The following is a 24,373-nucleotide window of genomic DNA, read 5'->3' on the forward strand; positions in this document are numbered from 1 at the left end:
TTCTTGAAAAAAAAAATGCATCATTTTATTTGTACACTTAAAAAGTTGTACATAGAAACTTATAATACAGTTGTGTAAAACTGAAAGAACTGTCAAGGGAAAGGGAGGGTGTTACCTTTATTGACTGATCATTAAGGAAGTTAGAGAAATAAAACAAAAACACAATAAATGTTTAAAAAATTAAAGAACATTTTCCAGGTACAAATTTTATAAATACAAAACAAATTCACAAAATTACTTTGAATGCTAAATAAATATCTAGTTAATAAACTCAGACTCAATACCTCCAGCCAGCACTGGTACAGCACTTCAAGGATATAAAATTGGATTCATTCATGTGTAGTGTTGTAAGAATGTGCTCATTAAACAATTCTTAGATGTATATACTTTTTCCTAATCTGTGCTATAATGGAAGATTTTTCTGTGTAGATAAATCTCCCTTAATACCACACTTCTAAAAAAAGATCAATGACAAAATAAATCATAGGTGGAAAAATATTTTCTGAGATATTGGGACACATGAATGATCTCAAAATGTACAAAAACCTCTGTAAACCAGTACTGTATCCAATACATATATCAAACTTATTAGATATTGAACAAAACTGTAGCAAAGGAAATCTTTCCTACATTCTCCTGAGTGCTTAATATTAAAGTTGAGAATATAGTGCAGGCCACACTTCAATGTGGTCAATCAGCTGTTATTGCTTTATACATATATGTCTGCTTTAGAGCATGATTTAATGTTCCATTTTCATGAACAATTTGATTTCTTCATATCCTTCAGAAGGACAAAACTAGATTCGTGACTTTTTTGCAGCCGGTGGTGTGCTAACTTGATCCACATTCCCAGATGTGACATGGAGTCCAAGTTTTTGAGCCTGAATATGAAAAAATGCTTGAAGCCTAGTTCCAGCTTTTGCTTCACTTGTGTTACGAGGGTTGTACTCAAAGCAGTTCGAAAACATTAATTCAATATCATCAATAAACTCAGCTAGAATGAAAAAAACAAATGAGATTAGATGAAAGTCAATTATAAATATAATCTTTGTTGGTATCATATCTGGAAATCTCATTAAGAAAATGTAAGTCCACTTTTTTTTTAGAAGGTGGCAAAACTGAAGCTTAATATTTAATTAGATGTATTTTATATAACTGTACAGAACATCTATTAAGATCAGATTCTATAAAATATCTTTAACTCATCTAACCCCCATCCATCTTTCATTTCCATATATGCATGTATATGTATTTTAGGGATTTCTTGGGGTGCCATATACACAATTACATTAATATGCATCATTGAAAGAAAAACAGCCTCTACTTCCTTAAAAATAATTATCAGAAAAAACATAAATTACTCACATGCTAATTTATATTCACACTTGTTCACTTTTTCACGAATTATATTTAAGGCAATGGGCTTTTTGATGATGTCATAATAGTCTGGGACCTGTAAAATAATTCAAATATATCTCTCCTATAGACAATTTATTGAAGATAAGTAGTCAAATATATGCAAGTTTTGCACTTGAAAGCAACTGAATATTAGCCTCTGAATACTATTATTCCATTAAAATTACATAATACATTTTAGTCATTATAATGTTGTAAAAGATTATTTAATACTGTAAAAGTCTCTCTCTGTATATATGTATCTATAAAAAACTTCTTTAATGAGCACGACTACATTTGTAATGAAGAATAAAATATGCATAACAAAATTTGGCACAAAAAACTACTCAGGAAAAACAAGTTACAGTCCAACTGAGAGCTAATTTTTATAAGATGCTATTTCAATTAACCCTTCACATTTTGGCTCTATAAGTCTCAAAACAGAAATCTGATGATGTCACTTTTTCATTCAGAAACCTTCACCTGATACTGACAAGTGAGGCCCTTTACAATCCAGTTGTGTCTGAGCCCCTCTAATACACCCTCTGCTCCATTCAAACTATATCCCTCATTCCCATATTCTCATTTCTAGGTCTTTAACTTGCCATTTTTCTTCCATAAAAAAACTTTCTAATTCCTGCTATTTCCTCCCTCTGAAATGCTCAAATCTATCCTCTCTTTTCTACTTCTGCAAGACCAGTATAACTTCCAGTACAGTACTCGAACACTGTCCTGTCTCTGCTACGGCACATCATATTCTGCCATACATATATAAATAACCACAGCACCATCTCAAACCCCTTAGTTAGGTTATGCCATCTCTGTTAAGAGTACCTTTTATGTCAGTGTTTCTCAAAATGTGGTTCCTGGACCAGCACTAACAGCATTGTTTGGGCATCATCCCAGACCTAGGGACTCAAGGACCCTGGGGTGGGGCCCCGTCAGCTGTGTTTTTACAAGCCCTCCGTTGATTCTGGTGTATGCTAACGTTTAAGAAACACTGTTTTACATAAGGGAAGTACCAAAAATGGTACTTAGTTGAATCAACTCTATTCATATTCATTACACAGAATAAAAACAGTGAGGTTACTGCAACACACTGCCATCGTTTCTAAGCATCAGTCACAGGACTAGAAGGGACTGAGGAGACTATGCTAACTTCATTTTCTTCAATATAGGAACCAACTGTCCAAGTTTTGCCTTGTTTTCTAAGTAGACAGTGACTAAATAAGCATTTTGACCACCTCAAGTTGCTATGCAGACTAAATCAGATCATATACACAAATACATTTTATACAGTCCAGTATTATTACCTGAATTTTAGAAACAAGTTTCAAAAAAGGCCAGCTGTCATCATGCCGTACCAATTCCACAACAAGTTGTTCAAAAGCAGACAGTTCATGAACTCCTCCCTGTCGACCTGAACTCCTTCGATTAAGTGTCATAGGGGATGATTCTGAACAAATAATTATATTAACTTTAGGTGATGATAAAATGAAATATTTGGAAAATACAAACAATTATCAGAATAAAAAAGATAGCTGGTAATCACTCCCTAACAATATTTAACTTATAAATAAGGCATATAAATACAAACGACATTCAAACAGAAAATCAACACTCTACACACTGAGATGTTAAACTAACATATATTCTGAGAGACAAGTAAATCTGGACCAAGTGTTCATTATTTCCTTTTGATCTTAAAGATTTCAAATTGAAATAAACACTCATTGGGAACAGATTGGTGTATAAAGAGTGTAATACAAAAGGTAATTCTAGAACACAAAGTTTTTGCGTTGTTCTAAAAATATGTTTTCAACTACAGTAAGATGAAAGCAAGCAATCGTCTGGTATTTTCTGAAATACATCCTTAAGAAAATAACCTCTTCAGATCTAGAAACCTGGCCTCTTTATAAATTACCTTGCATAACAGAAAATATTTCTCAATGATGAAATAAAAGATTGTTCTTATAAATCTAACTTCATATGGAGAATTTTCTTAAAGCAAAATGCTTTTTCATAAAATGTAAGGTACATAATGAGATCTAAGGTGTATAAATTAGTAGAAAAAGGTAGTATAGTCCATAGATGAATCTAGGTGTTTAAATTCCCTGCTTAAATGTAAATCCACACATTTCCCTGTTTATTTGTCCTTAGAACCACATTATAAATTGGTTAAAAACATTTTTTTCCAGCAGGTTTTTTGTTTTTTTTTTTTAATAAAAATGCTTCAGGTGTATTATTTTCCAAATAGCTTGGGGTTCAGGATTGTGGAAGAGCAAAGCATGTAAGAGGATAGGAAAAGCTCAATTAGATCTTGGTACAAAGTTACCTCATATCCACAACCCACCAAGCCTGACAACAATGACTGCATCATGCTGCATTCTTTCCCCAGTGAATTAATCCTGTCATGTGTTTATGCAGTACAAGCTACCTGAAATTCTTCAAAGAACAGTAACTAGCATTAAAATTTTTTTAATTGGAGGATAACTGCTTTACAATGCTGTGTTGGTTTCTGCTGTACAACAATGTATATCAGCTATAAGTACACACATATCCCTTCCCTCTTGAGCCTTCCTCACACCTGCCCTGCCTCCCCCATCCCCCCCCTTTAGGTTGTCACAGAGCACTGAGCTGAGCTCCTTGTGCTATAAAGTTGCTTCCCATTAGCTACATATTTTACAAATAGTAGTGTATTTATGTCAATGACTAGTAGCAATTTTTATGTGTAACTTCTTTTTGAAATACCAAGGTTTTATTACCACTGATAAAGAAAAAAGAGGATAGCATTAAAGAGATTAATGGAAATAAAATAAAATTAAAAAAAAAAAAGAAATCTAAAAAAAAAAAAGAGATTAATGGGTAAACAGATTATTACATAGATAAATATGACAAATAATTTATCATATAATAAATATGATAAAACAACATAACCCTATATAGTATGTAAACAATTTATATATTATATATAAATATTAAAAAAATTATCAGAATAAAAACAATAGCTGGTAATTACTCCCTAACAATATTAATGTTCCCAACTCTCCCTTGCCCCCAAATTCAGTATATCAGGTGGGAACCTTACCAAATTACCAATGGTAGCTTGTCTAGGTGATGTTGAGTATGTGCATTTTGAAGGAAGCAAAAGTGGATGAGAATGAAATGTGTTATAATGTGATATACTGAGGTTGTTCAAGTTTTGGCCAAATCTCTCCATTAAACACAAAATGCTGTTAGCAAATTTTTCTCAAGTACTCTGCTACACTACTACAAACACTAGCAGTGTAGTTTACCTTTATTCCCCAAAGAGCTGCCCCTTCCTTGAACATTATGCTTCAGGTCAGGTTGCTCCCTAAAAACTCCGTATAGTGGACAGCCTTTCAAAAATGATACAAACTATCTCAACATTCAATCGTTCCAGATTACTCAATTTTCTCAGGTGAAAACATTAATTTAGAATCTTCATACCTGCAGATTGTCTTTTCCTGCCTCTTCTCTTGGATTCACTATCTTGGAGGGAAAGTTTTGAAGCAACATTTAGAGGACTTGACTGCTCACTTGACTTTGCGGCAATCACCCTGAAGTTAGGGAAGCTGGGACTGTTTTCCGGTGTATTATTAGCACTCTTCCTGCCTCTGCGCTTTCTACGAGGACTCAGTAGTTCCACAAATACATCTGCTTGCAGTGCACCATGACTCTGGCGAGTAGAACGACTGGCAATTCTTAAAGATTTAGTTTCTGTAGGAGGAGCAGATTTTATCTTTCTTAGGCTTCTACCAGTAGTTTTAGAAGAAGCAGTTGTTTTCGGCGTACTCTGCTGACTCCGTGAAGTGTATCTTCCAGGGTCTTGTCGTTGGCCACGACTTGAGAAAGAAGAGCTCAGTCTCCCTCTTGTTTTAATTGGCAATCTAACTTGTGGTCTTCCTCGTTTTGGTGGGCTATAAACAGTGTTAGAAAACAGTTACTGTACAGAGCAATGATGCACATATGATACTTCTATCCGCCTTGTTCTACTATTCAGCCAATGAGTTCAATACACATCACTTATGTGTTACTGAGACTTATCCTCAGTAACACGTGGATAAGTAACATCCTTATTACTCAGTTTTTTCCCCGGTAGTTCAAATGGTAGAGAATTTGCTTGCAATGCAGGACACCTGGGTTTGATCCCTGGGTCAGAAAGATTCCCTGGAGAAGGAAATGGCAACCCACTCCAGTATTCTTTCTTGGAGAACTCCATGGACAGAGGAGCCTGGAGAGCTATAGTCCATGGGATTGCAAAGAGGGGGACATGACTGAGTGACCAACTTTCACTTTTTTTTTAAACTTAGAACTGACGAAATCTAAAATGTGCTTTCATTTATTTCTTTGTAATGCAAGGAGAACATGTAATAATTTCTCAGTATAACTCCAGGACATCATCATGAAAATCAAATCCTAAGTCATGAATAAATTGCAATCAGATCCTCAGAAGAACTGAATAAAATGGACTTGATCATGTTGAAAACTTAAAATGCAAATCTTTAGTTTCCTCATGCTTCAGGAGACTGTCACTCTTCCTTATTACTGATACTGAGGTAACCTACAGTTTTGGCCAATGGGTCCCACAAAAGTAGGCCTTAAACCTACTATTCCTCAACACCAGGCCAAGAATCTCTTTGTTGTATTTGATGTTTACTGTAAGATACAAAACTATATTCAACCTTTTATTTGCCTTTATGTTGTAGACAAAGATGATACAATCCCATTAAGCCTCCTATATCCATCTCCCCACATACCTGAACCTCTGGTTTGCCTAAAATATTTCCAAGAATTTTCCAAGTTCTTTATTGTCTTTATGCTTCTATAATACTGTTGAGTTGGAGCTACTAAACAACTTGCTTGAAATAGAGGGGCTGGCTCTCTCTCATCTCCTCAGGCGGTGACCTTTTTGGACTGTGTCAGTTCTAGTCGCCCTTGCTGCACATTCATTTTCTTGATTCCACGTGTGTTACGTGTGCATGCTCAGTCGCTCAGCCCTGTCCAACTCTTTGCAACCCCATGGACTACAGCCCTCGAGGCTCCTCTCTCGTGGAATTTACCAGGCAAGAATACTGGAATCGGTAGCCATCTCCTACTACAGGGGATCCTCCCGACTCAGAGATTGAACCTGCATCTCCTGTGTGGGCAGGTGGATTCTTTACCACTGAACCATCTGGGAAGCGATTCCACATGAATGGAGTTCAAATGTTGAAAAGGGATGGAAAGTCTTAGAGACAAACAAGAAGAGACTGCCCAGCAGGAATAACCAAATCCACGCGTTAGGCCTGGGTGACACAGCTTGCGCTAAGTTGTCAAATACTTGGCTATGCAGTAGTATACTATAGTAGCGTAGTAGATGCTGACGTGGCAGGAGTATAAAAATACAACGTGCTTCCTGGCATTTCTCTCTGTTGACTACCAAGATCACCAATATTTGGGTATAACTTCTTGAGAAAGCAAAACATGCATCCAGAGCTGTGTTCATCTGTATCTCCTAGCTGTCCTCTGGACTGCTTATTTGCTAAAGTGAAAAAGTAAGTAATGTCGACCTTAATGAGGCTCTGACTTGACATCCTATCCAAACTTAAACTCATACTTGACTTTGTTATCTGGCTAAGTTCACACAAGGACTATACGCCTTTGGGAATAATTTCATATGTTTATAATACATAAAAAACAAGGGGAACTTTACAACACTATACTGCACACTTGTTTTTTAAAAATTAGAGGCCAAACCATTCCATTTGTATTTGAAAAGTCAAGAGATTGCCTAGTCATGACTCACGAACTCTCATTTTATTGCATGTTAGGATTTACCTGACTTCTTCTTCTTCTTGAGAATCATCTTCATCTTGTTCTACCTCATACTCTTCCTCTTCACTTTGACCCTCTTCTTCATCATCATCAACTTCATCATCCTCACCTTCCATACTACCTTCCATCTCATCATCACTTTCCAAGGATGGTCTCTGTCTAGAGGAGAGTCTTCTAGAACGCTGCTTTGGCCGACACTCTGGACAAAACCAGTCTCCTTCAGGCACAGTCTGATAAATCACATAAATGATCAGTAATCATCTGTCACTCAAAATCTCAATTCTAATCTGAGAAGCAGAAGAAGAAAATAAAAATACCTTGAGCTTTGGTCGAACACAGTAGGTATGGTGGCCCCGATCACAGCCATCACAAAGTACCATGTTCTCAGCATCACCCTTCTTTCGGCAGATCTTGCAACGGGCATTCAGTATAGATTTAGACCATATCACACTACGATCCAGGGTGGAGAGATGAAGAAAGACTTGGGATAGACTAGCAGAAGAAAGGAGAGACTCTCTCCAACGGTCCAGGACTGTTTTATAAGAACGCCCACTGTCACTGGCATCTTAAATGAAAGGGAAAGTAATTAAAACTTCCTAGGAAAACCCTAGACATCTCCTAGAACTATTTTTTCTTGGTATTGTTAAATAGGTAAGAATTTAGAGTTCTTCTCTCCTAATACTTCACAAAAAGACAATATTGAGATTAAAAATAAAAAATTCATGATAAAAAAAATTTGCTGAGCCACACCTTGCTTATGACATGAAGAATTACTTAAATCTGTAAAACAAATGCTTGGGGATTTCAACAGTTAAAAGAGAAAAATAACTTAGGGCAATGTGTTCTCAATCTAGCAATCTAGTTCTTTGTATCAAATCTTGATCTTATTTAGAAACTTGGCTAAATACAATAACAAGTCAGCTACTATTCATATGAATCAAGAATGTCACTGCCTCATTTGCAGATAAAAGATAAAGATGGATTGCTCTTTAAGTTAAGTCTCAATCATATTTGAGGTTTCTTTTGGGGCTAATGAAAATGCTCTGAAGTTAGATAGTGGTGGATCTATTGTGAATATATTAAAAACCACTGAACTGAACAATTTTAAAAGGGTGAATTTTATATATGTGAAATACGGTTCAATAAAACTGTTACAAAAAATATCAATTATGGATAAATGCCAACTACATTGCCTTCTAAGAAAATATTATTTTTAAAATAAGGTAATTTTTTTATACAGAAACATTTGAATCTATTAAGAATCATTTGACTGGATGCTATTAATCTAGCTAGTCTATCATTTTATATTGGCATGTGATATTGACCTCGAATTGATCTTCACTACTGCAACTACCTTAGTTTTCCTAAGACATTATACTTAACTATAAAGTGCCTACCACATCACATCAAAATTCTGCAAGATATATCCTCAAATGGAATCTCATGGATAGCAGCATGACAGTTAAGAAAACACAGGCTATGGAGTCAATCTGCCTTGAGGTGAGCACTAGCTCCCCTATATAGCTTGGGCAAGTTACTTAAGGTGCCTCAGCAGCAGTATGTGGCCAGCTTATACCTCTGAGTGCTATTGGGAAGATTAAATGAGATAATACACATAAGACATGTAAACTCTGTCACAGTGTAAATGCTACTGTTGTTATCATTATTCCTGCATTGTATTTTCCCTTCAATATGCAGCATTTTAGAAGATAAGAAACAAGTCTACTCTATGGCCCCTGCTCTTAAGAAAATTTTAATACAGCTGGGAGGATGAAGATGTACACAATGAGGGGAAGTCATAAAGCAAGAGACCTGTCAAACACTAGCAGATCTTGAACTTTTGTTTTGATTGTTAGGCAGGAGAGAGACAGGACATGAAACCTAGGGCCCACTCAATGTGGTGAATCTTCCCTTAAAAGTTAGGGCCCCAAAAGGCCACACCTGTAAGTGTCAGGGCGGAAACAAGTACCACAAAGAAGGAAGCTGGCAAGGAAATCTGCTCATCTGGACCGTGATGTTGGGTGGAAAGGGGAAATAAATCTATTTTATGTAACTACAAACAAAATCTTGAACAGGTTTAAAACCTAAAAAAACACAAGCTAAGATTTTACAGTGGTCCAGGTGACCAGAGTTCCAGAAAAACATCTATTTCTGCTTTCAAGATTGCTGGGAGAAATATCAATAACCTCAGATATGCAGATGATACCACCCTTATGGCAAAAAGTGAAGAAGAACTAAAGAGCCTCTTGATGAAAGTGAAAGAGCAGAGTAAAAAGGTTGGCTTAAAGCTCAACATTCAGAAAAATAAGATCATGGCATCTGGTCCCATCACTTCATGGCAAATAGATGGAGAAACAGTGGAAACAGTGGCTGACTTTATTTTGGAAGCCCCAAAATCACTGCAGATGGTGATTGCAGCCATGAAATTAAAAGACGCTTACTCCTTGGAAGGAAAGTTATGACCAACCTAGATAGCATATAGCAGAGACATTCCTTTGCCAACAAAGGTCCGTCTAGTCAGGGCTATGGTTTTTCCAGTGGTCATGTATGGATGTGAGAATTGGACTATAAAGAAAGCTGAGTGCTGAAGAATTGATGCTTTCAAACTGTGGTGTTGGAGAAAACTTGAGAGTCCCTTGGACTGCAAGGATCCAATCAGTCTATCCTAAAGGTAGTCAGTCCTGAATATTCATCGGAAGGACTGATGTTGAAGCTGAAACTCCAATACTTTCACCACTTGATGTGAAGAGCTGACTCTTGAAAAGACCCTGATGCTGGGAAAGATTGAAGGTGGGAGGGGAAGGGGACGACAGAGGATGAGATGGTTGTATGGCATCACCGACTCAATGGACATGAGTTGAGTGGACTCTGGGAATTAGTGATGGACAGGGAGGCCTGGAGTGCTGCAGTCCATGGGGTTGCAAAGAGTCGGACACAACTGAGCAACTGAACTGAACTGGTGACCTCAGGTATGGCAGAAACAAGGGCAAATCTCTGCAATGAAGAAACTTCTGCAGATTAAGTTCTACAGAGTGAGAGTTAATAGTCAACACCCACGAGGCACATGTGGAAACAAAACACTATAATCAAGAGCCTGCAGAATCTGATCCATAAAGAGGCATGAGACACAGAATTAGACACTATATAAAATAACTGTGTTTAACATGTCTTAAGAAATAAACATTTGAAAATATCCATAAATGACCAAGCCATTTGAAAAAGCATCTAGATCTCTAAAAATAATTGAGATTTATTACTCAATGAGAGAAGGATAAAAATGGATGGGTCAAATGACTCTTTAGACAAAGCTAAAGAGAAATATTAGCAAAGAGGGACATAAATGCAATAATATAGTTCATGTAATTTACTTCCATCCTCTCATTTTGTGCTTCTATTTATCCTAATTTTCTAATGTAAGTCTTCATGGAAAGTTCTGGCCTAAGTGGGACTCTCCAAGGAAGAAGGCAACAAGAGTTGCTAGTTCAAAGATCTTAAAGAAATATTTCTGGGTAAATCAGAGGGTATTCTTATTGGTAATGGCAAGAAATAAGATTGCAGAGACCAATGTGGAAGAATGGAAGAAAAATTACGACAAATTGGAACATTAAAAGTCAGTTTGACTGGTTCTTGACTCAACGGCTGGTGAAACTATGGGTTTTGATCAAAGATGTGCTTTAAGAAAATTAACCCAGTGGTAGCTCCATTTTTATTCTACCTACTCCAATCCATTTAAAATATTCTAAATATGAAATATATATGGATGTCCATATTTTTCTATTTTCATATAACTACTTAAAAAAGGATAAAAAACAGTATATAAAATTGATACCATTTTTTCTGTTAATTGTTTTCTCATTTTAAACTTTGCTTCTCCAGATTATACAATTCTCAAGGGCAGAAATGTCTTTCATTTTCCATTAAGCTAGCACAGATAAATTCCTCAAGATATTGCTAATTAAATGTATTTTACTAATATAAAATATTGGTAGATTCATATGATCAAATATCACACCAGGAGATTTTATGCTGTTAACTGCCACTATACAGTAATTCATGTCACCATGCCATGCCGGCTTCCCTAGGAAATAAAACAATAACATCTCCTACTCCAGAATTCTCCCTGTGCTCATAAAGGAAAAACAATGTGAATAAATACTATATGTGAAACAACACGTAAATTCCATAGATGCTCAATCTTTAACAATAACTAAGTATACTAAGGTGCAACAATGTCAGTTTTTTATATAACAGGGTAAAAGAGTTTGATTAGCTGAGGTATGAAATGTATCAAGAGCAAGAAAAATTTTAGGAAGATATTGTTTTATAAGCTTGCCCTCAACCCTATTCTCTCCAAAAAACCAAATTTAAGGTTTTTCCTTCAAAAGCTAAAAATGTAAATCAATATTCAGCAGTAAAGTAAAATTATAATTCCTTAAAAATACAAAATTCTTTAAAAAGTTAAATATTTACCATCTCTCACACTAGATTGATCTTCCTTTTTTTCTTGTCCCTTTTTTTTTTCTATCTCCCTTTTTGATCTTTATTAATTTCTGTGCTGCCGCTGCTAAGTCACTTCAGTCGTGTCCGACTCTGTGCAACCCCGTAGACGGCAGCCCACCAGGCTCCCCGACCCCTGGGATTCTCCAGGAAAGAACACTGGAGTGGGTTGCCATTTCCTCCACCAATGCATGAAAGTGAAAAGTGCAAGGGAAGTCACTCAGTTGTGTCCGACTCTTCTCGACCCCATGGACTGCAGCCTACCAGGCTCCTCCGTCCATGGGATTTTCCAGGGAAGAGTACTGGAGTGGGGTGCCATTGCCTTCTCCGAATTTCTGTGCTACCAAGTTTCAAATTAATCAAGTTAATTTGACAATTCCCCCCCCCCCACACAACTTAAGGGCTTAACCTTAAGCATGACTTAATAAATTATTAAATTATCAACCTAAAACAATTATCACATCTTACCTAAAATTAAGTGAAATATGATTATGTTCCCCAAGTTAAAAAAGCCAAGTTTTATCAATGTGATTGATCACTAGAATAAGAGGGACATCTAGAGAAGGTGGAATATAAGCAGAAATTTTATTTCTTACTTGATTCTTCAAGAAACTGAAATAATTTCTAAAGCTAAACTGGGAAAATTCCTACTATAGTTAATTTGCTATGTTGAAAAATTATCAAAAATAGAGAATTTTAATGTTTTCTATCTTAAGCATTTATAAAGTGGAACACCCTTTTCTCTCCTGGATTAAGTATATATTCTTGATTACCTTTCTCCAAATATTTAGACTACCTTAAAACCCTAGAGGTACTTCCATTTCCTGCTGTCTCATTCAAAATAGATCATTCAAAGGCTTTAAGAATTACAGACACCAGTTCTATTAACTTTGAGGCAGCAATGGTAGATGGTAACATCCATTATTACAAATGATCAACATCTGACTCTGATTAATATTTACAAAGTAAGGTAAGCTGAACACTTACAAAATAAGTAAGGTAAGTTGAACTTGTCTTATTTCATTTATTTTTTCTTTTATATGTCTCAGGATGAAATGAATGTCTAAACACTGCTGTATACAAACAAGCATAGGGAACACTATAGTTCTCTGCTCTTGTATAATCTATTAGGTGTAAACTGCAATATCTCTCAGTGTCAACTTTTTCCCTTTGTCTAAATAGTTAATAAAAGGTACTGATGAAAATTCAAACATTAAATAATAAATTTGATCCCCCCTCACCAAACCTATAAATAGCTTTAATTGATGGCAATTTCAGAAGTGGAAAAATCAGCAGAATTACATTTTATTCCCACACCCCTTTTGGAATCACAGAATTAATAGAATTAATAGTAGTAATAATATTTTACATTTATAAGAGTCCTATGACTTACAAATAACTTTTAATTGAAATAACTATAAATTCACATGTGTTTGTAAGAACAATACAGACATCCCTTATATACATAATTTGATTTTGACACAAAGTATTAGGAAATACTGAAGACAAAATAACAGTGATACAACAAACACAAATTTGAATCTTTGTGCTTATATGTATTTTATTTCTTACAAATGTTACTTTCAATGTGAAAAGTGAGTTATTAAGCTCATGGTGGAATTATCAATTTATAAGAAAATTAAAATATGGACAGGCTTATTAGAACAATAAGATACTAACTACAAATTCTTCATTTTAAAAATAGATAATTTACGAATATACTAATGTTTCAAGCACCATATATTTATGAAAACTTTGTTCTTACTACTCAAAACATTAACATTCAAATCATTTTTAAAGGATTTTAGTCTACTCAAGACTCTCTCAATATGAGATCAAAAAGATATAGTTTAAAACAACTTTAAAAAAAATAAAAAAATAAAACAACTCTTTCTTCTAGTACCTCACTATTGAGATATAAACTATCTCAATATAATAAATTATAAATTAATTCAGTTTTTCAGAAAGACCACAGCAAACTAGAGGCAGTTATGATATGAAAATTGATCTGGAACTTGACACATATTTTCCTAAAAACATAAGGATTATGTTTCCTAGATTAGCCCTAATAACCATAGATTGTAGAGCACTTCCTCATCTATGTACCCTGAAACACTTGGTATTTCTGATTTAGCACTTCGTACACATGCTCAGGTGAGTGACCCACATTATTAAACCATACCCTTAATGGGGGGCATTTAAGTAGTTTCTTTGAGGTTCTGTTTTAAATGGCAATACATTTATGTACAGTGTTTGATTATTCAGGGTCTGGCGAGTCATAGAACTTGGTAATGTCTTTGGAAGAAACATTCATAAAAGAGACCGACAGAAATAGTTAGACATTCATTGAAATGAATGAATACCTAGAATAAAATTTTAAAGTATTATTAAATAAATCTCACCTGAAATAACTTATATTTTAAAATGAAAACGTAATCTCAAAATTTTCAAATTAGTTGATCAATTTTATTCTGTCAGCCAGTAAAGTTCTATTAATTAAGGGGTAATTGAAAAGCATTTAAAATGTAACATATTTTGAATTAAAAACAGATACTTACCAAGTGGAGCTTTTAGAAAACGCCTCTCAATACCCTGTTCTATTTGGAAAAGTGCCATTGCAAGATGATGAACCACGTTGCTCACTGACTGTGGTGTACTTGCATTGGTTGAGACAGTACTTGGAGATTCTGTTTTTATGCCCAAAAGTCTACAATTAAAACATTGAAGAGTTTATAGTACCTAAAACCACTATTAGATGAAACTTGAGTCCACTGACTTACCCAAATCCTTACTTATACCTGTGTAAGAAATGGTTTCCTCAATCTCTAGGAGTTCTCATAAGCCACCAGGAAAGGGAGAGAAAAACATGAATCAAGAGCTAAACTATCATGTCATTTAGGCACATCACAAGGGCAAATACAGAGAGGAGGGAAGGTGGATGAGAGAAGGCTTAGAAGGCTTTAGGAAAGAAGCCTTAGACGGCTCTGACCTTTCCTTAGAGAGGTGGGTATCAGATGGGCCTTAAGGGAAGAGTAGCTTAGGCAGCTCATCTCTATTTCTCGTGCTTCAACTTTTACTTATAGCTGCCTCCTAACTAACTAGTTCCTTGGCCTCCAATCTTACTCCCTTTGCAATAAATCTCCATGCTGCACTTAAAACGATCATTTAAAAATGTAGGCTCATTTACTCAAAACCTGTGTAATGTCTTCCCTCCCAGTTTCATATCCTTTCCACCTTTAGGTCTCAGTTTCAGTCACTTCCTCTAGCATTTCCTTTGCTGTCTTCTATATTCTCCTATGTATCAATATTACATTTCCACTGGGTATTTACTTCTACCAGAACTCTGACACTGCTCTATAATTGCTAGCTTAAGGTCCCTCCACCATTTCTAGACAATAAATTTATTCTAAGGGCAGATACTATCTGAAAAAGTAAAAGTATCTGTCTATAGAGAAATCAGTTCTGATTAATAGCTCAAATAATATTTTAGTCTATTACAGAACAGAAAAATGATAATGTAAAGCTACTTTCTGAAATTAATACAACTTTAAGTTCAAAGTCTTTTTAAAAACTTGAATAACTACCATCATCTTAACAAGTTGTCTTTCGGCTGCTTTAGTACTAAGAAAGGTAAACAGAGAACTTGCAGTTTAGCAAAATCATCATTTCAGTGGTTATAAATATTAATGTCCTCACAATAAGATTTTAAGACCATTTTTTGAAGAAAAAGAAACAGTTTCTTAAAAACATAAAATGGCAAGAAAAAGTGATGGTTACTTTAGAAAAATCCTTTTCCTACCTGTCTTTTACTATGACCTTTGCTTGCTCATCAATTTCCATCTCCTCTGCATCTTCATTCACAGTTTTAATTATCCCGTTTTCCTTGTTTTCCTCATTTAACAGCTCATACTGTCCATTTTCTAATGCTGACCTCCAGAGGTGTCGGTCTGTAACCTGTAACAAAACTCAAATTTACTAACTCTGAAAAATGGCATGTACTGTTCCTAAGAAGTATGAAGTTCAATGTACATATGAAAAATTCATGAATATTCTAGAACAGATTGTGAATCAAAAAGAGATCTAAAAATAAGGTACTAAGTGGCCAAAATGGAGTTCATATCATTCATAGATGGAAGCTTTAATACCTTACTCTCTATATAGTGAAATTATAAATGACTCTAAGGTTGGTCACCTGACAGTAGCAAAAGAGTGACAGATGACAGCAAAGGAATGAACAGAACACACAGATCAAGCATGAATTACTTACAGATTTTAAAAAGGTAACAAAGAAACCAATAAACAAACCAGACTCAGCAGAGCAGGCAGGAGCTAGTCAAGGAAGAAGAAAATATCCTTATACATTTCAACATCTTGGATGAAAATACCGTAAAACAGATATTTTTTAAATACCAAAAGTTAATATTAAAAAAAGGTTTTAAGAAAGATCTATATATATATATATAATTTGATACAGGGAAATAAAATCAGTTATTATAAAAATGCATCACTCCTGCTATTTATTCAGAACATACATGCCTTGACTATATCAAATAAGTTAACAAACATAAAATATCAAATAAGTTACCAAAATTCTGGTAACTAGGCAAGTTAAAAATGGGAACAGGTACAAACCTTGATTGCGCCTAATGTTCCTTGGTAGATTCTGTCTTCAATATCCAAAAGAAAATCTCTCAGCCTCAACTCAAGCTGTCTTTCTGCAGACATCTGGGATGGATCATACACACTGGAAGATCTTCCCCGACTATATGTAGGTTTGCTATCAGTTTGAGGTTTGTCTGAAATAGTTAGCAAACATCTTTATTATGATTTTCTCATTAAAAAACATAATTACCCATATGACTGTATGATTGTGAGACAGTGGATATAAAAACAGTAAGTCCTGAAGTATGGGGAAAAAAAGAAGCAAATGTCTGCACATCATTTATCTCATAAGGGACTTGTATCTATCCAACAGAATATATAAAGAACTCTTACAGCTCAATAAAAAGACAAATAATACAATTAAAAAATAAGCAAAGGATCCGAACACACTTTTCTTCCTTTCTCTCTCTTTTTTTCCTGCTGTGCCATGAAGCTTGCAGGATCTTAGTTATCAAACCAGGGATTGAACGCAGGCCCATGGCAGTGAAAGTGCTGAGTCCTAACCACTGACCACCAGGGAATTTCCCTGAACACATTTTTCTTTGGCCAATAAAACCATGAAAAGATGCTCAACATCATTAGTCATTTGGGAAATGCACACCAAAACCACAATGAGATACTTCACACCTCTACAATGGCTAGAATAAAAAAGTCTGATAACAAGAATTGAGAGGGATGTGGAGAAATTTAACCTTCAATATAAAATAGTGAGCCACTTTAGGGAACAGTCTGATGACAGTTCCTTAAATGATTAAACAGAATTACCATAGTGCGTAGTGATGATATATGCATGCCAAGTCGCTGCAATTGTATCCAGCTCTTTGCAACCCCATGGACTGTAGCCCACCAGGGTCCTCAAGGGATTTTCCAGGCAAGAATACTAGAGTGGGTTGCCATGCCCTCCTCCAGGGGATCTTCCCGACCCAGGGATCAAATCTGAGTCTCCTGAGTCTCCTGCATTGCAGGCAGATTCTTTACAACCTGAGCCATTGAGGAAGCCATATGACCCAGTAATTTCACTCTTAGGTATATACCCAAGAGAAATGAAAACATATGTCAGCAAAAATTTATACACAAATGTTCAAAGCAGCATAACAGCCAAAAGGCAGAAACAATAGAAATGTCCATTAACTAACATATGGATAAGTAAAATGTACTAAAATGTAGTATACAATGAACATAAAGAGAATGAAGTACTGACATATGGTACAACTTGAATGAACCTTGAAAACATTATGCTAAGTAAAAGAAGCCTGTCACGAAAGACCATATATTACACAATACCAGTTTTGGGGATAATGAAAATGTTCTAAAATTGACAGTGTAAGATATCTAAGAATATATAAAAAACTACTGAATTGTACACTTCAGGGTGAACTGTATGATAAATGAATTAAATCTCAACAAAGCTGTTAAAGAATTGTGATCAACAATCAAGATTGCCGGGAGAAGTATCAATAACCTCAGATATGCAGATGACACCACCCATATGGCAGAAAGCAAAGAGGAACTAAAAAGCCTTTTGATGAAGGTGAAAGAGGAGAGTGAAAAAGTTGGCTTAAAACTCAACATTCAGAAAACGAAGATCATGGCATCTGGTCTCATCACTTCTGGGAAATAGACAGGGAAACAGTGGAAACAGTGTCAGACTTTATTTTTTTGGGGCTCCAAAATCACTGCAGATGGTGACTGCAGCCATGAAATTAAAAGACGCTTACTCCTTGGAAGAAAAGTTATGACCAACCTAGATAGCATATTCAAAAGCAGAGACATTACTTTGCCAACAAAGGTTCGTCTAGTCAAGGCTATGGTTTTTCCAGTGGTCATGTATGGATGTGAGAGCTGGACTGTGAAGAAAGCTGAGTGCTGAAGAATTGATGCTTTTGAACTGTGGTGTTGGAGAAGACTCTTGAGAGTCCCTTGGACTGCATGGAGATCCAACCAGTTCATTCTGAAGGAGATCAGCCCTGGGATTTCTTTGGAAGGAATGATGCTAAAGCTGAAACTCCAGTACTCTGGCCACCTCATGCGAAGAGTTGACTCATTGGAAAAGACTCTGATGCTGGGAGGGATTGGGGGCAGGAGGAGAAGGGGACGACAGAGGATGAGACGGCTGGATGGCATCACTGACTCGATGGACGTGAGTCTCAGTGAACTCTGGGAGTTGGTTGGTGATGGACAGGGAGGCCTGGCGTGCTGCGACTCATGGGGTCGCAAAGAGTCGGACACGACTGAGCAACTGAACTGAACTGAAATGAACTGAAAGTAGTCATGGTAATAATAAAACCCTAAATTTAAGATCACTCTACCTAGAAAACCCCATTTACACCTAAAAATGTCTTACTTCTTTCTCTTATTTGTCGTCAACAGACCAGCCATCAAATAGGAAATACTGCTACCTGAACTGTCCTTGCTGCCCATCTCCTAAGGTGTGATCACTAATAGAACCTGTCCCTGGACCCTCAGCTAATACATTCAGTGAGTGACCTCACTCACTATTAGATCTCAAAACTCGATGGTAACCCTAGTGCCACAAGTATTCGATCTACTGATCAAACAATCCAAACAATGAGCTCAGAAAGAGTATGTAACTTCTCATATTGTTAAGATGTGCTTATCATAATCCAAGTGGAACCCAGGAGAATCTAGAAAACTTTATTTCTCTAACTGGCAAATTTCTCTAACTCAAGAACTGAGAGCGTTGTTCAGATGAAAGAGAAAGTGTTTTAAATACAGCTCTTGATAAGTTTGAAAAATGTTTACTCCTGAGCCAGAGATTACAGGAAAAGAAAAATAAAGGAAATAGGTGTCATTGAAAATTTACCTGAAAAATGAAATTTCTCTTCAGAAAATCGGGATAGCTGTGCACATATTCTGCTTTTCTCTTGCAACAAAGTTTCTTTTAAGGCACTTTCTCTATGTCCTCTAGAGTTAAGGGCTTCAATCAGCTGATCCAGCTGTTCACAGGAACTGTAAAAGCACCACCGATTTGGCTTATGCACCGGTTTTGGCAGCTGCACAGTATCATCATACGGACCGTGGTCAATGCTGGAGGTAGATTCAGACATCAATGAATCTCCAGTTTTAGTGGATACCTGAGGCGCTTGAGACTGTACATTATCCTGAAATGATGAAGGTCTAGGCAACAGCATGTCTTCAGTGAGACCAGAATAATCCTCTTCAATAAACAATCCAGGAATAGAAGGGAAAATCCAGTACCGTCTGTACATGCGGTCACGGCCCAAGGGAAAGATATTGGTACATGCTATGGCACTTTGGATTTTTTCTAAGAGCTCTTTCTCTTTTCGTTGGTGTTCCTGTTTTAAAGCTTCTTCCTCCTCAGCAGTAAGAGGCTCTCTTGTTATGCAGTTGACCTCTTCTTGCCTTGTAAATTCTTTAAATCCATTTTGTCCCCTTTTTCCTGTAATTGAAACCACCATCATATTTTAATTTTTCACTAGAAAAACATGACAAGCTACCCCAAGTTACTACACATTATGGAGTAAACTATGTGCCACTCCCACATACCCCCAATTTGTAGGTTGAAGTCTTAAACCCCAAGGTGACTGAATTTGGAGACAGGGCCTTTAAGGAGGTAATTAAGGTCAGACTGGTGTCTTTAAGCAAGAGGAAGGGAGATCAGGGCACTCTTTCTCTCCACTTGCGAGTGAGAAAGGTCATATGAGGACGCAGTGAGAAGGTGCTATTACCAGCTGAGAAAGGCCTCACCAGAAATTAACCCTGCTGGCACCCTGATCTTGTACCTCCAGTCTCCAGAACTGTGATAAAAATTTTTGTTGTTTAAGCCACAGTCTGTAACATTTTGTTATGGCAACATGAATAGCCTAATAAACTATGTTAATAAGAAATTGGCACACTTATATATAAAGAGATACACAAAAACCTTCTATCTCCATACTGGAGAGTGTGCCAGAGTCTGTTAGTTATTTTGCAAGATACATTCAGTCCTTCTTCTAAGGCAGAAGTTAGCAAACCACTTCTATGAAGGGCTACTGTTACTGCTAAGTTGCTTCAGTCGTGTCCGACTCTGTGCGACCCCATAGACGGCAGCCCAGCAGGCTCCCCTGTCCCTGGGATTCTCCAGGAAAGAACACTGGAGTGGGTTGCCATTTCCTTCTCCAATGCATGAAAGTGAAAAGTGCAAGGGAAGTCACTCAGTTGTGTCTGACTCTTCGCGACCCCATGGACTGCAGCCTACCAGGCTCCTCCGTCCATGGGATTTTCCAGGGAAGAGTACTGGAGTGGGGTGCCATTGCCTTCTCCCCTATGAAGGGCTAGCTAGTCAATATTTTAGGCTGCTTGGGTCATACGGTTTCCATCCCAGCTACCCAACTCTGCCACTGTAGGATGAAAACAGTCACAGACAATATGCAAATGAACGAGCATGGCTATACGCAACAAAACTTTACTTAAGGTCACTGAGTCTGAATTTCATGTGATTTTCACATGTCACGAAGTATCACTCTTTTTAATTTTTTTTCCCAACTATTTAAAAATGTAAAAACCCTTTCAGGCTCATGGGTGATATTAAAACAGGGGGCAGGGTGGATTTGGCCAATGGGCTGTACTTTAACAACCACTGCTTTAAGGTAACAGAAGCCTTAATTATTAGCAGGCACCTAGCAATCCAATCGGAGAAGGCAATGGCACCCCACTCCAGCACTTTTGCCTGGAAAACCCCATGGACGGAGGAGCCTGGTGGGCTGCAGTCCATGGGGTCGCTAAGAGTCGGACATGACTGAGCAACTTCACTTTCACTTTTCCCTTTCCTGCATTGGAGAAGGAAATGGCAATCCACTCCAGTGTTCTTGCCTGGAGAATCCCAGGGACCGGGGAGCCTCGTGGGCTGCTGTCTATGGGGCTGCACAGAGTTGGACACGACTGAAGCGACTTAGCAGCAACAGCAGCAGCAATCCAATGGAGAAGGCAATGGCAACCCACTCCAGTACTCTTGCCTGGAAAATTCCATGGGCGGAGGAGCCTGGTGGGCTGCAGTCCATAGGGTCGCTAAGAGTTGGACACGACTGAGCGACTTCACTTTCACTTTTCACTTTCATGCATTGGAGAAGGAAATGGCAACCCACTCCAGTATTCTTGCCTGGAGAATCCCAGGGATGGGGAAGCCTGGTGGGCAGCCATCTATGGGGTCGCACAGAGTCAGACACGACTGAAAGGACTTTGCAGCAGCAGCAGCAGCAATCCAAGAGAAGGACAACGTTTCCCAGACCTTCTTTCCCCAGTAAATATGGCTACATTAGAAACTACTGGTCAAAGAGATGGAAGCAGAAGCACTGTCTGTAACCTCTGGGTTATGCCTCTTTTTCCCCTTTCCCTAGACAGAATGGAGACAGGGTGATAAATCATTTTGGAACATGAGGATGGCAGCAAATGCTCAAGGATGACAGTACCAACAAGACAGAAGGAGCCTAGACTCCTCCTGGCTGGCCTTGTATGCTATGTTGAAGCATTAGACTTCTCTCCTGTTTCATTCATTGTCAAATTGTTTAAACGGATGGGGGGTGTTTCTTCTCTTTCTTTTGCCTGAAAGGGTTTGTGTAAGATTGGAATTATCTGCTTCTTTGAAATTTGGCAGAATTCACCATAAAGTCGCCTAGGAGTGATGTTTTCTTTATAGGAAGGTTTTTAATACTAATTCAAGATCTTTAACAGTTTAGGACCATTCATATTTTTAATCTTTGTATTAATTCATTTCTATAATTTGCATTTTTTCTAGGATTTAGCTTTCTGCCATTTTCAAATTTACTGCTATTAAATTGTTATGTTATCCCCTTATCTTTAAATTTCTACTCTATCTAGTTATACTGCTTCAATTTTTAGTCCTAATTTTGTTTATTGTGACCCCTCACCCCCCCGAAAGTCAATTCAACAAAGGTTTGTCTAGTTTGTGTCTTTTTCAAAGAACAAGCTTTTGGCTTTGTTGTTTTTCTCTATTACAGTTTTATTTTCTATTAATTTCACTCACGTTTATTGTCTCCTTATATTTCGGGAGATTATTCTAGTTTTTACCTCTAACTTCTTAAATGAATGCCTAGTGTAATTTGCCTTTCTACTTTCCTAATATGTATTAAAGCTATAAATTTTCCTTTAAGTAGAGGGACTGTATCCAACAAGTATGGACTCGTATGGATTGTATCCATCAATACGCAGTATTAATTAGTTTTAAATATTTTAAAATTTCTATTAGGGCTTCTCCTTTGAAACTCTAATTACTTAGAAATATGTTCTAAATTCTAATGGCATAAGATTTGTTTTGGATTTCCAAATCAATTGCATTGCAGTCAGAGAATACAGCCTCCATGATATTGTATAAGAGATTTTTCTGTCCACTTACGATAACCACTTTAAAAATAATGTAAAAAAAGAGATACTGTCCAAATTAGAGGCACAGAATAAACTTAAGTATCTCCTTTAATAGTTATCAAATGAAAATGGTTAGAGATCCTCAGAAGTAACTTGTATCACAAGCTTCAAAAAATGCATTTCCTTTGATCCAGCAACTTATGACATTACTTTAAGGCAGCATAGATTTCCATTCTCAGTAATATGACACCAGTTACAAGCATTACTGATCTTTGTATCTCTAGCATCTAAGAGGCATTCAATGTTGAATTGGTACATTACAGAATAAAAATTTCTACTTGGTCAACATAAAGTAGCAAATACAAAAAATCAACAACACACCTTGGAATCACAAATGGAAGTAACCTAATATATATTTCAGAATAGTGAATTAATAAAATGCCTTATCAATTAAAAGCAAGCAAGCATGCCCTTACGAAATTCTGTATTACCCCTTCTGCCTCTTTTATGTGGTCCCGGGTCATCTTCATCTTCAGAAACTGTATCTTGATCTTGTTCCTTTTGCTCTATTTCTTTGCTCTCAGTGCTAGTATCAAAATCTTCCCTTTCTTCCTCCCTTAATAAGAAAAAAATATGTATAATTCCATTCATGAAATATTTATTGCCTGCCTATGAAGTGCCAGGGTTTATCCTTCGAGAAGTAGTGAACAAGATAATACAGAGTTTATAGTCTTGCAGATAACTATATAAACCATTGTACAATTAAAATATGTAATAAATACTAAAAAAGAAGGAGTTCAAAATGCTATGAAAGCATTTTGAGGAGAACTTGATCCCTAATCTCAGGGATCAAGTAACGCTCGCTTATAAGAAGTGACGTTTAAACTGCAAGACTAAGGAGGCTGGGAGGGGTGAGGTGGCAGTTAAGAAAAAATCTTTGTTTCTAGAAGAAGGAATAACCTGCAAATGCACTGAGCTCAAGGGAAAAGGAAGGAGCTTGTAATTTTGACAAGAATATAAACAAAAAAGAAGCAATTTAAGATACGAATGAGAAAAATCAGGGCAAGATCATACTGGGCCTTTTAGGGCATTATTCAAAGAGCAATGGGGGTGGATGGGGAGAAGCTACAGGGAAAAAGTGGAAGAGTTTAGAAAAGGGAAATGACATGATTAGAAGGTACTCTTGCTGTTATGTGGAAAATCATCTGAGATAGAAAGCAGATGAGGGGAGATTAGTAAAGAGGCCACTGAAATTAATCCAGGTAGCTGGCTGGGAGGTAATGGTGGCTCAGAGTATAAAAGGAGATAAGTAGACAAACAGTAGGGGGGAGAAGTAGACAAATTCAGATACAGTAAGTAGGAACAATATGGATGTTTTATCACTGTATTGTCCAAATCACTGTATTGTCCAAATCAAAATTAAAGTTGCATGGAATTTGAATTCCACCACTTATGTTCTACATTCAAAGAGTTTTGCAAACTCAATGTATTCAGGAGCCAGAGGGATAACATAAATGAGTGAGGTTAGATGAGTACAAACATATGAAGTGGTGGGATCTATTACATGCCTAATTTCTTTTTTTAAAAAACTGAAGATATCACATGGAAAAAATAATTGCAACTACATGAGGCAATGAAT

At 36.6% G+C, this 24,373-nt stretch overlaps 1 protein-coding gene across 5 annotated transcripts in view; it reads right to left on the bottom strand.

Moving 5' to 3' along the window:
- BAZ1A (bromodomain adjacent to zinc finger domain 1A) overlaps nucleotides 1–24,373 on the bottom strand; it is a 113,297-nt gene continuing 88,924 nt past the window's right edge. For 2 of the 5 annotated variants that reach the window (XM_059879153.1, XM_059879151.1), the window contains 11 exons: nucleotides 23,226–23,350; nucleotides 19,217–19,813; nucleotides 16,363–16,526; nucleotides 15,530–15,684; nucleotides 14,289–14,437; nucleotides 7,551–7,798; nucleotides 7,237–7,463; nucleotides 4,867–5,336; nucleotides 2,709–2,851; nucleotides 1,366–1,453; nucleotides 1–994 (listed from right to left, as the gene is read on the bottom strand). In XM_059879153.1, the coding sequence (XP_059735136.1) occupies nucleotides 798–994; nucleotides 1,366–1,453; nucleotides 2,709–2,851; nucleotides 4,867–5,336; nucleotides 7,237–7,463; nucleotides 7,551–7,798; nucleotides 14,289–14,437; nucleotides 15,530–15,684; nucleotides 16,363–16,526; nucleotides 19,217–19,813; nucleotides 23,226–23,350 (2,563 nt within the window). In that variant the 3' untranslated portion in view covers nucleotides 1–797. Of the gene's footprint in view, nucleotides 995–1,365; nucleotides 1,454–2,708; nucleotides 2,852–4,866; nucleotides 5,337–7,236; nucleotides 7,464–7,550; nucleotides 7,799–14,288; nucleotides 14,438–15,529; nucleotides 15,685–16,362; nucleotides 16,527–19,216; nucleotides 19,814–23,210; nucleotides 23,351–24,373 lie in introns of all 5 variants that reach the window. The other 3 variants (XM_059879152.1, XM_024981912.2, NM_001192940.1) reach the window with 2 other exon arrangements.

The sequence above is a fragment of the Bos taurus genome, chromosome 21, assembly GCF_002263795.3.
Source record: "Bos taurus isolate L1 Dominette 01449 registration number 42190680 breed Hereford chromosome 21, ARS-UCD2.0, whole genome shotgun sequence".
In the NCBI taxonomy this organism is placed as follows: Eukaryota; Metazoa; Chordata; class Mammalia; order Artiodactyla; family Bovidae; genus Bos; species Bos taurus.